The following is a 15,289-nucleotide window of genomic DNA, read 5'->3' on the forward strand; positions in this document are numbered from 1 at the left end:
CATGACCACCCCCACCTTTCCAGCCCACACCTGGATCAGCCCAGCCTGTGTGGCCCTGCCCACGGTAAACCTGCCCTCTCACTTCTCACCCTCCTCTTCTGCAGATGGGCAGAAATGTCCCCCACCTTAACCCCACCAGGCTTCACCCGGTAGTGCTGACCCCAGGGTCCTACCCCCAGCTCCGCCCACCTCACTTCTCATCCTCGTTGGCAGGTGGGCAGAAGTCCACACACCCCCATCCCCATGCTTCACCCTCCATGGCCTCCCCCTCCAGCTCCACCCAACTCACCTCTCTCCCTCCTCCTCAGCAGGTGAGCAGCAGTCCAGCTCCCCCAGACCCAGTGTACGTGAACTTGGAGGCTCTGCGGAGGGTTGTCCCGCCTGACTCCTGGGAGACGCATACTGATGCGGACAGTGGACAGCCTTACTACTACAACCCTGGTACCGGAGAGACCACGTGGGAGCCCCCGGCTGGCCTGGGGCCCTCCTCGCCCATCCCCGCCAGCCCTGTGGCCCTGGAGTCCCCGGAGGCCTCAGAGATCCTAGAGGTCCCAGAGGTGGAGTGGGAGAAATACTGGGACGAGGAGAGCCAGCACGTCTTCTATTACAACCCGCTGACCAGGGAAGCCATGTGGGAGGAGCCCAGCCTCCTGGAGATGCAGCCTGACCCAAACAGTCCCTGCAGCCCCCTAGATCCAAGGGTAAGCGCCAGGGTCGGGGCCGAGGGTGGGGCTGACCTGGGTCGGGAGTGGCGCCAGGGCTCTGTCAGCGGGTGAGAGATGCCTGGATGTGGTTGGAATGACCCGGTGGTGCTCCCACAGCCCCCTACGCCGGAGACAGACTACCCTGGTGCTCTGGACGGCTACCCCGCTGAGGACTACTTCCCCGGGGACGATGACGATGGCGCTCCCCTCTCCCCGCAGCTCTGTGAGGATGAGGCCCTGTCTCCTGGATGGCGCTGCCACATCACGGACGATGGGCAGAGATTCTATACGAGCCTCTACACACAGGGCCGGGTATGGCCAGGGGATTAGTGGGCTGCCCTGTTGGCCACCATGATCCTCTGTCCGTGTGTCTGGTTGGGGACCCTGTTTAGGCCCCAGCTGCCCTTCCTTGCCCCCCACCCCTCTTCTTGCCCTCCAGCTGCCCCTCCCAGCCTCCCTCTGCCCCTCCTGGCCCCCATCTGCTCCTCTCCACCTCTCCTCAGTCCCACCACCCTCACCTGCTCTCCGGTGTCTGGAGCAGCAACTGACACTAATTGGGCCTTCTACTGTCTGTTCCACGGCCAGTGGATTGAATCTGAAGATGACCAGGGAAAACCGTATTTCTACAATCCCGATGAGCATTTGTCCCTGTGGGAGCTGCCGCAGGTATGGCCCACCTCACCGCCTCCAGCTGCCCGGCCTGGGCCTGGGGGTCTCTCACCAACCCTGCCGCAGCCAGCCCTGCCCCGGGCAGCAGAAACTGATTACCCGCCTCCCTTCTAGGTCCAGATCCCCAGTCCCCATTCCCTCCCCGAGGCCAGCAGTGAATCCAGCCTGGACAGTGGCCCCCTGGGACCCTGGCCAGAGCCCAACAAGCCCGAGGAGAAGGTGAGCACCAGGGCTGGTGGTGGAGGGTTACTTACTTTGGAGACAGGAGAGGTGGAGGGGGCCTCAGGCACCAAGGGGTTCGGCCATTTTCCTTATTAGATTGTGGCTTTGGTTGTTTCCTGTGATGGGATGGTTGGCTGGGTGTATGCACATATGTGTGTGTGAGAGACTATGTGAGAACATGTGTTTGTATGGTGGAGTGCAGGCAGTGTACTTGAGTACATAAGTACATACCCATTTGTGATTTATTTGAAGGTCTGTCTCCCTCTCTAGTCCATGAAGCTACGCTTCCCTGACAGGGCGCTCCCTCCCTATCAGAACCAGAAGCTCCCTCTCTAGTCTGTAGAGAAGCAGCATGGCTCAGTGGAAAGAGCACGGGCTTTGGAGTCCGAGGTCATGGGTTCAAATTCCAGCTCCACCGATTATTAGCTGTGTGACTTTGGGCAAGTCACTTAACTTCGCTGTGCCTCAGTTTCCTCATCTGTAAAATGGGGATTAAGACTGTGAGCCCCCCGTGGGACAACCTGATCACCTTGTAACCTTCCCAGTGCTTAGAATGGTGCTTTGCACATAGTAAGTGCTTAATAAATGCCATCATTATTATTAAACCCCTTGTGGGCATGGACTGTGTCCACCAACTCTTGCGTAGTAATCTACCATGCCCTGAGTACGGTGCTCTACACACAGTAAGCGCTCAATAAATAACATTGATACAGTGCCCCGCACCCAGGAGGCGCCTAATCAATACGATTGCTACTTCTGCTACCACGCTCTGCCACTGCGACCCTGGCTTCCAAGAATCCCACTCCACAGCCATCTCCGCTGGGTTGTGCTTCTGTTCTAATTTGCTGTGTGACTGTAGCCCTTCCCTGACCCTCTCTGGTCCCTACCTGGGGCTTGGGAGAATGGAAACAGATGAGGGAAGCCCCATTCCCATGCAAAGAACCAAGCCCAGCTGGGAGGGGACAGCAGAGATTTCCACTCCAGTTGGGCCCAGGGCCACTGCACCAGCTCCTCTCCTCCTCCTCCTCCTCATCAATCGTATTTATTGAGCGCTTACTGTGTGCAGAGCACTGTACTAAGTGCTTGGGAAGTACAAGTTGGCAACATATAGAGACAGTCCCTACTCAACAGTGGGCTCACAGTCTAAAAGGGGGAGGCAGAGAACAAAACCAAACATACTAACAAAATAAAATTAATAGAATAGATATGTACAAGTAAAATAAATAAATAGAGTAACAAATATGTACAAACATATATACATATATACAGGTGCTGTGGGGAAGGGAAGGAGGTAAGATGGGGGGATGGAGAGGCGGATGAGGGGGAGAGGAAGGAAGGGGCTCAGTCTGGGAAGGCCTCCTGGAGGAGGTGGGCTCTCAGTAGGGCCTTGAAGGGAGGAAGAGCGCTAGCTTGGCGTGTGGGCAGAGGAAGGGCATTCCAGGCCCGGGGGATGACGTGGGCCGGGGGTCGATGGCGGGACAGGCGAGAACGAGGTACGGTGAGATTAGCGGCAGAGGAGCGGAGGGTGCGGGGTGGGCCGTAGAAGGAGAGAAGGGAGGTGAGGTAGGAGGGGGCGAGGTGATGGAGAGCCCTGAAGCCCAGGGTGAGGAGTTTCTGCCTGATGCGCAGATTGATTGGTAGCCACTGGAGATTTTTGAGGAGGGGAGTAACATGCCCAGAGCATTTCTGGACAAAGACAATCCGGGCAGCAGCATGAAGTATGGATTGAAGTGGGGAGAGACACGAGGATGGGAGATCAGAGAGAAGGCTGATGCAGTAGTCCAGACGGGATAGGATGAGAGCTTGAATGAGCAGGGTAGTGGTGTGGATGGAGAGGAAAGGGAGGAGCTTGGCAATGTTGCGGAGCTGAGACCGAGACAGTCCTGAGGCTGACTATCTCTTCCTACCAGGTAAAGACCCTTGATAAAGCTGGTGTCCTCTTCCGGACCAGAACTGTGGACAGAGGGAAGCGTCTGCGGTGAGTAGTGTGGGTGGGGGTCCACCTGTACAGCCACATGCTGGGGGGATGGTGAGTCCAGATGATGCTGGGGACCTGCGCTATGACCCTGACTGACCCCAGGAAATCCAAGCTGTGCTACTGGCTGACCCTAGGGGAATCTGAGCTGTGATCCTGGCTGATTGTGGTCAGCATAGCCAAGTGAATACTACCTGGACCTGAGGGTCCGAGGACCTGGCTTCTGGTTCTGGCTCTGCCACTTGCCTACTGTGTGAGCTTGGGCAAACTATATAACTGCTCTGTATCCTTCAGTTACCCCATCTGTAAAATGGGGATAAAATACCTGTTCTCCCTCCATCGTAGACTGTAAACCCTGTGTAGTACAGGGACTAAACCCTATCTGCCTATATCGTATGCTATTTTGTATCAATCCTAGAACTTTTTACCAGGCTTTGTACATAGTAAGTGCTTAACAAATACCACAATTATTGTATATCTCTCAAATGAGGAGTTGGGGTGGGGCGAGAGGGAGGGATGGGGGTCTGGGGAAAGGCCAGAAGCAGGTTGGTGTCTCCCTCGTTGCCCCTGAGCCAGAGGCCCCCAGCTGGGCCTCCCAGGGCTCTGAGACCGTTAGGCCGGGATGGGGAGGATGAGGGGTCACAGTCCTCAGAGATTGACGACCTTTGGCATGCCTTCCGCCATCCAGAAAGAAGAACTGGAGTTCATCCTGGACAGTGCTGGAAGGTGGCGTACTGACCTTCTTTAAAGATTCGAAGGCCTCGGCTGCCAGCGGTTTGGTGAGACCCCTGTCCACCTCCCCTTTTCCCCCCAGCCTGCCCTGCGGGCTGCAGCCACCCCTCTGGACTGAGCCACACCTGCTCTGGCAGACTGTGGGTGCAGGTGTCTGCCCCCAGTGCAGCCATAGAGGAAGCTAACACTAACATTGCCCTGCCACCTAGGGTGGAAGGGGCTGGGGCTGGGGACCCCTCCTTCTGTCTCCATGGTCTGTGTCACTTCACGGGGAGGAACTGGGGCAGTCCCGGGGGCCTAGGAGCTTCGTGGTTAATGTCTTTGAGCCTGCCTGGAGTGCCCTGGGGAAACCTCTAAAGGGAGTGGAGTCAATGGAGGAGGCAAGGCCCCAGTGGGGTGTGGCCAGAGGGGACAAGTCAAGGAGGAAATATGGCCACAAAGGGCGAGTGGCTAGAGGAGGCAGGTTTAGGTAGGATGAGGGGCGTGGCCAGAGGAGGCAGGGCTTCAGAAGGGCATGACCAGAGGGGGCAGGGGCAGAAGAGGCATGACCCCAGGCCGTAGGGCCAGAGAGGGGACCCTGCTAAGTTGACTTGGAAGTGGTAGTGGTGAGGGTGGGAGGGTTGGGAGTTGAGCTTCCTGGAGGAAATGTGATTTCAGAAGGGCTTTGATTATGGAGAGAAGGGTGGTCTGCCAAATGTGAAATGGAAAGGAGGCAGGAGCAGAGTGTCCAGGAGTCAGTTGTACTGGAAGTTGGGGTAGTTGGGAAAGGGGACCTCCACTGGGACAGACAGAACACCCATTCACACAGAGCCTAGAATCAGGCCCGAGGGGAGGAGGGAGAGTGCTAGGGGAAATTTAAATAACAAATTATGCCCACCATGTAGGAATTTGTGTAGGTATTGGGGGTTTGGGGATAGATGGGGGCAGTTGGGAGTTAATCTGGGAAAGATTTCTCTAGAAGTGCCTCGGAAAGAGTGGGGATGGCTGGGGGAGGAGAATTCAGATGGCAGAATGACTGGCCGTTGGCTTGGAGGGGAGACTGTCCCACTGCAGGGATGGGAAAGAACTCTGCTCGAGCTTGGCCTGGGGAGAAGGAACAGCGGGGGAAGGAGTTGAGGAGATCAGAGTTAGGTGGTGGAGGTTAAGGTTTCATCTGACTGGAGCAGTCAGAGACCCGCTGAGGGCTTTGGAGCAGTGAGTGATCTTGGCGTAGCCGGCTGGAAGTGAAGTAAGGAAGGAAGAAAGGAAGGAAGGAAGGAAGCTTTTTCAGGAAATCAGGGGTGGGTCAGGCAGAGTCTGTCCCAGTAGAGAGGAAGGGTGGAGTGGTGACTGGACAGACCTAGAGCCTGGGGACAGACTAGGCGAGGATATTGAAAGGGAGAAGTCCAAGTGTAATCACGGGAGGTTGGGGGCTGGGGGGTGCTGTGGCCTAGGAGGGCCAGGTCAGGTGAAGAGCAGTCCCTTTAAACTGTGAGTTCGCTGTGAGCAGGGATTGTCACTCTTTATTGCTATATTGTACTTTCCCAAGCACTTAGTACAGTGCTCTGCACACAGTAAGCGCTCAATAAATACGGTTGAAAGAAAGAAAGAAAAGAACAGTGCCCGGCACACAGTAAGTGCTTAACAAGTACCATTAAAAAAAGGAGTGAGGAGTGGGTTTAGCAGGAAAGGAGAGGAATTCAGCCTAGGTCATGCCAAGTGCTGAGTTCCAGGGGCCGTCCAGACAGTAGTGACCCAGAGTCCGGTTAGGGCCGGAGAGGGAGATCTGGGAGTCCCATCCATGGAGATCAATCATATTTATTGAGCGCTTACTGTGTGCAGAGCACCGCACTAAGCGCTTGGGAAGTACAAGTTGGCAACATATAGAGACAGTCCCTACCCAACAGTGGGCTCACAGTCTAAAACGGGGAGACAGAGAACAAAACCAAACATACTAACAAAATAAAATAAATAGAATAGATATGTACAGGTAAAATAAATAAATAGAGTAATAAATATGTACAGATAGATATAAGATAGATATAAGAAGTTGTGTGGTCTAGTAGAAAAAGCCTGGGCCTGGGAGTCAGAGGACCTGGGTTTTAATCCCACCTCCCCCAGCCATCCTCCCTGTTGTATTACCTTGGGCAAGTCACTTAACTTCTCTGGGCCTCGGTTCCCTTATCTGCAAAATTGGTATTCAATACCTGTTCTCCCCCATACGAAGACTGTGAGTTCTCTGTGGGACCTGATTATCATGTAGCTACCCCAGCACTTAATACAGTGCTTGGCACCAAGTAAGTGCTTAAATATCACAACTATTAACTATTATTGCCGGAGCCTAGGAAGCAGATGAACTCCCTGAGTGAGCCAGTGTAGGCAAGAGTGGGGGAGCTCAAATGGGAGCAGGGCAGAGCCTTCCAGGACTCTGCTCCCACAGCTGGGCACCTGGGGAAAGGAGGAAGAGGAACCAGGGAATGAGATTAAGAAGTAGCGGTCAGAGAGGTAGGAAGCGAGCCGGGGACAGCACAGATCCTGAAACCAAGGCTGGAGGGAGTATCTTGGGGGCTACAATGCCCCCCCCCTTGCCAAAGGCACAGAGAGGTGAGGAGTGTCGGGGCAGGGAGTGCTTGGGGGCCCAGAGGATGGGGTCTCAGTGGAGGAAAAAGGCAGAGAAGCAACAGAACCTAGTGGAAAGAGCCGGGGCCTGAAAGGTGGAGGACCTGGATTCTTATCCCAGCTCTGCTCCTTGTTTGCTGGGTGACCTTGGGCAAGTTATTTGACTTCTGGGTTTCTGTTTCCTCATCTGTGAAATTAATTCATTCACACTGAGCACTTACTGTGTACAGAACACTGTACTAAGTGCTTGGGAGAGTACAATACAACAATAAACAGATACATTCTCTGCCCACAACGAGCTTACAGTCTAGGAGGGGATTCAATATCTATCCTCCCTTGTACTTAGACTGTGAGCCCCTTGGGGGACAAGGACTGTGTCCCATCTGATTATCTTGTATTGACCCCAGCACTTAGTAGAGTGCTTGGCACATATTAAGTGTTTAACCAATACCGCATTTTTTGTTATTATTATTATTAATGTTATATTATATATTGATGTTGATAACAACAACAATAATAATAATGAAATCCACATGGCAGGGAGGAAGTGGAGAGAGCAGGTGTCTGAGGAGTGCAGACCAAATCTGGGGGACAGGATGGTTTTGCAGGGAAGGTTTGGGTGTGAGAGAAGGCAGGTGACGAGGTTGTGGTTGAAGAGTGAGATTTCAGAGTTGATGAGGTTAGACATGAAGCAATGACGCCATCTGGGGTGTGTTCAGGTTGGTGGGTATGGCCGGGGGAGAGGAGCAGGAAGTTGGCAGAGTTACATTAGTATCTCCAAACTCTGCTGCCTCCCCAAGACTGTCATTTGTTTAGTGTCCACCTCCCCATAGACTATAAGCTGCTTGTGGGCTGGAATCATGTCTACCAATTCTATTGTATTGTGCTCTCCCACGTGCTTAGTAAACTGCTGCACATAGCAAGTGATCAAATACCAACAACTGATTGATTGAACGTGTGGGGACAGACAAGGAGTTGGGCGCTAGCTACAGTGAGGTAGGGCTAAGAGGGGTTTTTGAGAGTGGTGAGTTTTGGAGCAGGAGAGAGGATTTCAACTTAGGGAACTGGGGGCCAGCAAGGAGGGGGTCGTGAGCAGGGGGCCAGGGAGCAGGGGCCAGTGGCTAGAGGAAGTCCGTCCCTGCACTCGCTGCTGTCTGCCTGGCCCAGGGGGCAAGGTCCACATGCAACTGGTTTCCCTTCCCTGAATCCGAGTTGCCCTCGGTTACAGTTTGGCGAGGCCGAGGTTTGAGGTGGCCAGGTTGACCTGATCAGAGCTGGGTGGGAGCATTCGAAGACTTAGCGGGGCCTTGGGTGATGGCACCCCCTTCATGTTCCCCCTACATTCGGTCAGAGGCAACCATCCAAGCTGTCCACGCCTGAGTTCACGGTGGAGCTGCGGGGTGCGGTCATGTCCTGGGCATCGAGGGACAAGTCCAGCAAGAAAAACGTCCTCGAGGTGAGTGTGCCGGCTATAGGCAAAGAGCCAGGGCCCGGGTCACGGAGGGAGCGGGGTCTGGGGTTATGGAGTACCGGGGGAGGGGCAGGGGGTGTGTGTGCAGATCTAGAGTCCGATAACCCTGCTTGGCTTTGCGGAACTGGATCCTGGAGATCTGAACTCTTCTAAGGCTGCTGGAGTTAAAGCTAGCACCCCATTACCAGCACTGCCCACCCCGGCCTCCGACACCCCCTCCCCTCCAGGCCTCCCAACACACCCTTCTCTCACACTCCCATACCCTCCACACACCCTATTCATCCCACTTCCACACCCCACTCCCCACACTCCTCCAGCTCCTCCCCCCACCTCCCTATGCATTCCACAGACCCACACACTCCTCACTTCCCTGCACACACTCCCTCTTCCTCCTCTTTGCTCCTTCCTCTTCCCCTTTTCTCCCCTCCCCGCTCTCTCCCTCCCAAACCTTCCTCCCTTTGGACCTACCGTCTCTGCCCCCCTGCCCACCTGCCCACGGTCCTTTGCAGCTGAAGAGCAGAGATGGCTCGGAGTACCTGATCCGGCATGACTCAGAGACCATCATTGCCACCTGGCACACGGCGATCGCCGAAGGCATCCGGGTGAGGAAATAGCCACTGGGGCCCCCCCAGGACTGCCCCCGGAGTGGTTGTGCCGGGGGTGTGTGACCATGTGGAATGTGTGAGGGTCTGTGCTCCTCTGTGTGTGTTCTGAGGGTGGTAGGTGTGTGAATGTGGGCAGGCAAGGGTGGCACAGCTACCACAGTGATCATGTAGGGTGTTTATGAGGTGTGTGTGTGTATGTGTGAGGGAGGTGGGGGGACAGGCTCTCTCTATTTCTCTCTCCCTCTCTGGCCGGCTGGCCCTGACCATCGTTCTTAGTCTGCAGATTTGCCTCCCGAGAGCGAGAACACATCTGGTTCTGGGGCCAGTGAGAGGCTGGATGGTGGAAGGGACAAGAAGGAGGAAGAGGATAGAAGGCACCTAGGTGTGTGACACTCACAGGGGACCTGGGCCCGAGGTTCCCGGATCTTCCAGGGCTCCCGGGGTTTGGACTGGGAGCCCCCACTCCGTCCTGGGGAAGATTGGGTGGGGACATCTGTCCAGCCAGCCTGGGACCCACAGTCTGCCGGAGTCGAGGACACTGGGCTCCTGACTGCTGAACCTCGGGAGTTTGCCTGGGACTAGGAGTTGGGTCCATCAGGCCCTCTCGGGCCTGCTCAGGGCTGGGAGCTTCCTGGTTCCCCGGCCCTGTCAAGATCCGCTGTCCTGCCCTCCTTAGGTGGGACCAGGCACAGGACAGGGCCCTGGTGGGAGCTGAGGACTGGGAGGACCCAGGCCCAGACCTGACCATGCTGGCCTGGGGGTGAGAGGGACTTGGCCAGTGCCTCAAGTGTGATGCATTGGAGCGTTGGAGCCTGGTGCCAGCCCGGTCCCCCAGGCTCCCCTCCCTCCAGCCTCTCCTAATAGCCACTTCTCTCCAATGCTGACCATGTCCCCAGGCCATTCCCAGGCCGCTGGTCCCCCTAGCCACGAGACTCTTGATTCCCGCAAAGTTGGCTACAAACTGCGCAAGTTTCTGCTGCGGAGGCCCACCCTGCAGGCCCTGCGGGACAAGGGCTACATCAAAGGTCAGGAAGGGGTCATGGGCGAGGGCAGAGAAGGAGCAGGGGCTGGGGAGATGGGGAGATGGGGGCTGCAGGAGAGGGGTGGGGGCTCAGAAGAAGCAGCTGGTGGGGGCTGGGGATGGGAGGCTGGTCCCCAGTGGCAGCGGAAGCCAGGGGTAATGGTCGGCAGGGGAATGGAGTGGCATGAGGGAGATGGAGGACACTCTGGACTTCCTGTCTGCAGACCAGGTGTTTGGCTGTTCCCTGCCCGTACTGTGTGAGCGAGAGAAGCGGTCGGTTCCGGCTTTCGTGCAACAGTGCATCCAGGCTGTGGAGGCTCGGGGTATGTGGGGCAGTGGATGGCCAACCCTGGGGGGAAACTGAGGCCCGAGCCCTGCTGGCCAAGGAATGGTCTTCCCCAGGGAGACTCGGAGTCAGCACACCTCCATCTGGGCCTCGTCCTCTTCCCCCTCCCCCTGTTCCTTGTTATTCCCCACTCCTCTTTCTCAATCCCTCATTACCCCTCCCCTCTGCTCCCACCCTTCTCTCTCCTCCTCCCTCCTTCCCTCCCCTTCTGCTCCCTCTCCCTTTACTCCCATCATGTCTTCTCTCAGGTGGGCTGGTTTCCCTCTTTCCTCAGGGCTGGACATCGATGGGCTGTACCGCATCAGCGGGAACCTGGCCACCATTCAGAAACTGCGCTACAGAGTGGATCGCGGTAGGTGTGGGCGGTTCCGCTCGGCTGGACGGGGCTGGAGCAGGCCAGCCCGGGGCAGTGGAGAGGGAGGGACTGCAGCACAAGGGTCTGAGGTGGTGGTGGTAGTAGTTGTCATAGAAGTAGTCATTGTAGTAGTTATAGTAGTTGTCATAATTGCAGCAGTGGGGTGCATTGTGCTGTACTAAGTGCTTGGAAACACAAAGAAGTGATATGTTCGCTGCCCACAGGGAGCTTACACTTCAACAGGGGAGACAGGTATAAACTATTTACAACTCTAGAAACTAAAATAAATCATGGAATGCAACTCAAACACATACGCATGAGTATTAAGTGCAGAGGGTAAGTCAGCATATCCACAAGGGCTGGGAATGGTTGGTGGGTTGCCCGGTTTGGGTGTTGGGGACTAAGTAAGGAAGGCTTCTGTGAGGAGGGATTTTACCAGAGCATCAAGGTCTGAGGAGGAGGAAGTTCCAGGCTGGGGGCACAGCGTGAGCAAGGGGACAGAGGCAAGAGTCACGAGAGAGGTAAGGACAGGAGAGGGAAGGAGGAATGAAGAAAACAAACTGGGGAATAGCAAGGGAGGTGTGTGAGGTGGGGACAGCTGCTGGAGAGGCTCGAAGCTGATTGTGAGGAGGTTTGCTTGCTGCGTTAGGTAGGCGGGAAGCTAATATAGAGTCCTGAGGAGCAGAGAGATGTAACCCTGATAGAAGGATTGTCTTCAGGGGACAATCTGTGCAGGTTGGATTGGAGGAGAGGCTAGAAGCAGGGAAACCAGTGAGGATATCTCTTGCCTGCTTTCAAAACCTACCCTTCTTTCCTGCCCCACCAACCCCATCCCTCTTCACCTTCTAAAACGCCTTGTACTGTTCTCTTCCCTCCCTGACTGCCTTCTTCAATCGCCTGTTCTCAGATGGCTCCTTCCCCTCTCTCTTCGAACAGGTTCACATCCCCCCAACCCCCTCAAAACCTTCTCTGAATCCCACTGCCCCATCCACCTATGGCCCCATCTCCCTCCCCTCACTCCTTTCCAAACTTGGTGAATTTGTTTTTGATACCTCCTGGGTCCTCTTCCTCTCCTCCAACTCCCTTCTTGACCCCCAGTGATTCATTCATTCAATCGTATTTGTTGAGTGCTTACTGTGTTCAGAGTACTGTACTAAGCGCTTGGGAAGTACAAATTGGCAACGTATAGAGACGGTCCCTACCCAACAATGGGCTCACAGTCTAGAAGGGGGAGATAGACAAAAAAAAAAAAACCCAAAATAAAACCAAGCAGGCAGGTGTCAATACCAACAGAATAAATAGAATTATAGCTATAAACACATCATTAATAAAATAGAGTAATAAATATGTACAAATGTACATAAGTGCTGTTGGGAGGGGAAGGGGGAAGGGCAGAGTGGGGGACAGGGAGGAGGATGAGAGGAAATGGGGGGGCTCAGTCTGGGAAGGCCTCCTGGAGGAGGTGAGCTCTCAGTAGGGCTTTGAAGGAAGGAAGAGAGCAATGATCCAGTTGCTGCCCACTTCACTCCATTAAGACCATTCTCTCCAAGGTCACCAATGGCCTCCTCTTGTCAAACCTAATGGCCTCTACACCATCCTAATCCTTCTAGACCTCTCGGTTGCCTTCGATGCTGTGGACTATTCCCCCTCTGGAAACGCTAGCTAACCTTGGTTTTATTGGCGCCATTCTCCTTTACTTCTCTGGCCACTCCCTCTTAGTCTCTCTCTGGCCCTCACCCCCAATCATGGGTGTCCCTCATGGCTCTCTTCTGTGTTCTCTCTTCTTTTCACTTTACACTCACTTCCTAGGGGAACTCATTCACTCCCACTGATACCCCTTCTATGCAGATGACTCCCAAATCTACCTCATTAGCTGTAACTTCTCACCAACGCACCTTTCCTCTACGATATCTCTCAGTGGGTGCCGTGAAAGAACTTTAAGCTCAGTATATCCATAACTAAACCCCTCATCTTCCCTCCCAGATTCTCCCTTCCCTGCATCAGTCGATGACACCACCAACCTCTCTGCCTCTGAAGCCCACAACCTTGACATTATCCTTGACTCCTGCCTTTCTTTCAACCCTCACCTTCCATCCATTGTCAAATCTTGTCTTGTTGTTCCTCCACAACATTTCCAGGATCCTGCCCTTTTCCATCCAAAGGCCACCACACTGGCTCAGACACTTGTCATATTCTGTCTCGACTACTGCATCAGCCTCCTAGCTGATCTCCTTGTTTCCAGCCTTTCCCCTCTCTAGTCCATACTTCATTCTTCTGCCTGGATTGTTTTTCGAAAATATTATTATTATTGTTACTACTAATGATAATAGTAATAAATGGTATTTAACAACTTACTGTGTGCTTAACTATTCCCCCACGCCCGTTCCCCACTCTCTGCTCCCCAGCCCCCATTCATCGGTCTCTGCTCCCCATTTCCTGGTCTGTGCTACCCAGCCCGTTCACTGGTCTCTGCTCCGTTTCCTCATCTGCACTAACCCACCCCCGTTCACTGTTCTGTGTGCCCCAACTCTCTGGTCTCTGCCCACAGAGGAGCATCTTGACCTGCAGGACGGGCGCTGGGAAGATGTCCACATCCTAACTGGGGCCCTGAAACTCTTCTTCCGGGAGCTACCTGAGCCTCTCTTCCCATTCAGCCACTTTCAGCAGTTCATCGCAGCCATCAGTAAGGAGGCGGGCTGGGGCAGTGAGGCCTGGGAGCCAGGGCAGCAGGGACCATGGGCACAGGTCTGACCCGGAGTCTTCTCCTTCTACCCCGCTGCTCGGGAGTGTGCCCACCCAGGGGTCCTGTTGGGAAGGTCCCGGGGGTAGGGCGAGGGGGGGTGGCCCTCAGTCCCCAGGGTCGTCCCCCCGAGACACCCCAGGTCCTGGATTGCCTCCCCAATGCCAGGCCCTGATTCCTTGGTGCCCAACCTGGTAGTGACCCCTGGCAGTGACCACTGCTGCCATTCCTCTACAGAGTTGCAGGATCCGGCCCAGCGAAGCCGCTGCACCCGTGACCTTGTGCGCACTCTCCCTTCCGTCAACCAAGACACCATGCGTGTCCTCTTCCAGCACCTGTGCCGGTGAGACACGTTTCCCCTGCCCTCCCCGCCCCCCAACTCCACCCTAGTCCCTGCTCCCACTGTGCCCAGAAGCTCACGTGCTGGGGTTGGGGAGGGAAGGGGGTGTGGGCAGGCTGACCTTTCCCTGCCTCTGTGAATCTCTGGACTGGACCCCACCCAGGGCTTCCTGGGGTTGGCAGAATGCTGACCTCTTCGCTTTCCTTCTGTCCCCTACCCCTTCTCCCCAGCCTAATTTGGCTGCTTCCCTCTACTCTTCCTTTCCTTTCTCCCTCTCCTCTCCGTCCCCTCACCCCTCTCCCCAGCTGTGCCTAGCTGCTGAACATATTCCCTGATATGCACACCCTGCCCCTCCCCGTGGCCATTGACCCCTCCACCCATGGCCACTATCTCCTCCCCCGGCCATCGGCCCCGCCCTGTGGCCACTGATCCTGCTCCCTTCCCGGCTGCCGGCCCCAGGGTTGTTGAGCACCAGGAGGAGAACCGCATGTCTGTGCAGAGCGTGGCCATCGTGTTCGGGCCGACACTGCTGAAGCCCGAGAGGGACGAAGGCAACATGACTGTGAACATGGTGTTCCAGAACCAACTGGTGGAGCTGATGCTGCAGCAATGCCACTACATCTTCCCTGATGCCTGAGCCTCTGGGCCCGTCTGTCAGCCCCAACCCAGACTGTGCGCTGGGGCTGGGAGCTGAACTGGAGCCTGGGACCCGGGGTGGTATCCAGGACAGCACTGGAGGGGAGGACTGGTCAATAAATGGAGACACTGGAGCTGTGTGGCCCTGCAAAGAGCCTGCCACTGCCCCTGGGCCCACCCCAGCCCCACTGCTGCCCCCTCCCCACCCGGCCCCCCTGGTCTCAGCCCATGCAAGACTTTGGGGCCCCAGCTTCCCCTGGCTCAGCCCCGCCAGGCTCTCCTGCACGAAGTCAGGACCAGCTCCCACCCACCACAGCCAGAGCCCTCAGCCCAGCCCACTGGGCCTGTGACTCCCTGGGGCCCTCAGCTGCTCTCCCTCCAGCTGAAGGGTCCCTCGCCACTCATTCCTGCTCCACATTCCGAAGGTGCAGGGGGGTCATTTGGTCTCCCATCCCCTGCAGGCCTGAGGAAGCAGTGATCTCAGGGACTACCAGGATCTTTTCTTCTCCCAGAAACGCAATATTTCTCCAGGGTGCAGGGACCCCATTGCCCTGCAGCCCCAGGGACTCCCCTTTCCACAAGAAAAGAGACCCAGCACATCTCCAGGAGCTGTAGTGGGACCACAGTCTGTCCCTACCCAGTAGTTGGTCTGCCAGCTCACTCACCAGGGAAGACACGTCACAGAGCAGCTCCCAACCCCCAGCCTAGCTCTCTGCTTGGCAGAAGCACCCCAGCCAGTGTCCAGGCCCCCCATCCCCGGCTGTCTGTTGGACTGAGCCACCCCAGCCAGTGTCCAGGCCCCTGCCTGCCCTGGCCTCAGCCTGCCCTGCTCCGCTCTGCCCATATAATGGCCTTCCCTCTGCCCCTGTGTGTCA

General features: G+C 55.8%; 1 protein-coding gene across 1 annotated transcript in view; it reads left to right on the top strand.

Annotated features, from left to right (window-relative positions):
• The window catches only part of ARHGAP27 (Rho GTPase activating protein 27), a 36,860-nt gene extending 22,312 nt beyond the window's left edge, over window positions 1-14,548 (top strand). Inside the window, exons 10-24 of the mRNA XM_038754267.1 lie at window positions 309-701; window positions 822-1,016; window positions 1,290-1,370; window positions 1,488-1,592; window positions 3,506-3,573; window positions 4,259-4,349; window positions 8,252-8,356; window positions 8,881-8,973; window positions 9,253-9,358; window positions 9,873-10,001; window positions 10,222-10,320; window positions 10,618-10,695; window positions 13,247-13,381; window positions 13,676-13,781; window positions 14,238-14,548. Of these exons, the coding sequence (XP_038610195.1) occupies window positions 309-701; window positions 822-1,016; window positions 1,290-1,370; window positions 1,488-1,592; window positions 3,506-3,573; window positions 4,259-4,349; window positions 8,252-8,356; window positions 8,881-8,973; window positions 9,253-9,358; window positions 9,873-10,001; window positions 10,222-10,320; window positions 10,618-10,695; window positions 13,247-13,381; window positions 13,676-13,781; window positions 14,238-14,415 (1,962 nt within the window). The 3' untranslated portion in view covers window positions 14,416-14,548. The remainder of the gene's footprint in view (window positions 1-308; window positions 702-821; window positions 1,017-1,289; window positions 1,371-1,487; window positions 1,593-3,505; window positions 3,574-4,258; window positions 4,350-8,251; window positions 8,357-8,880; window positions 8,974-9,252; window positions 9,359-9,872; window positions 10,002-10,221; window positions 10,321-10,617; window positions 10,696-13,246; window positions 13,382-13,675; window positions 13,782-14,237) is intronic.
• The last annotated feature ends 741 nt before the right edge of the window (window positions 14,549-15,289 follow it).

This window comes from Tachyglossus aculeatus, chromosome 11, assembly GCF_015852505.1.
Source record: "Tachyglossus aculeatus isolate mTacAcu1 chromosome 11, mTacAcu1.pri, whole genome shotgun sequence".
In the NCBI taxonomy this organism is placed as follows: Eukaryota; Metazoa; Chordata; class Mammalia; order Monotremata; family Tachyglossidae; genus Tachyglossus; species Tachyglossus aculeatus.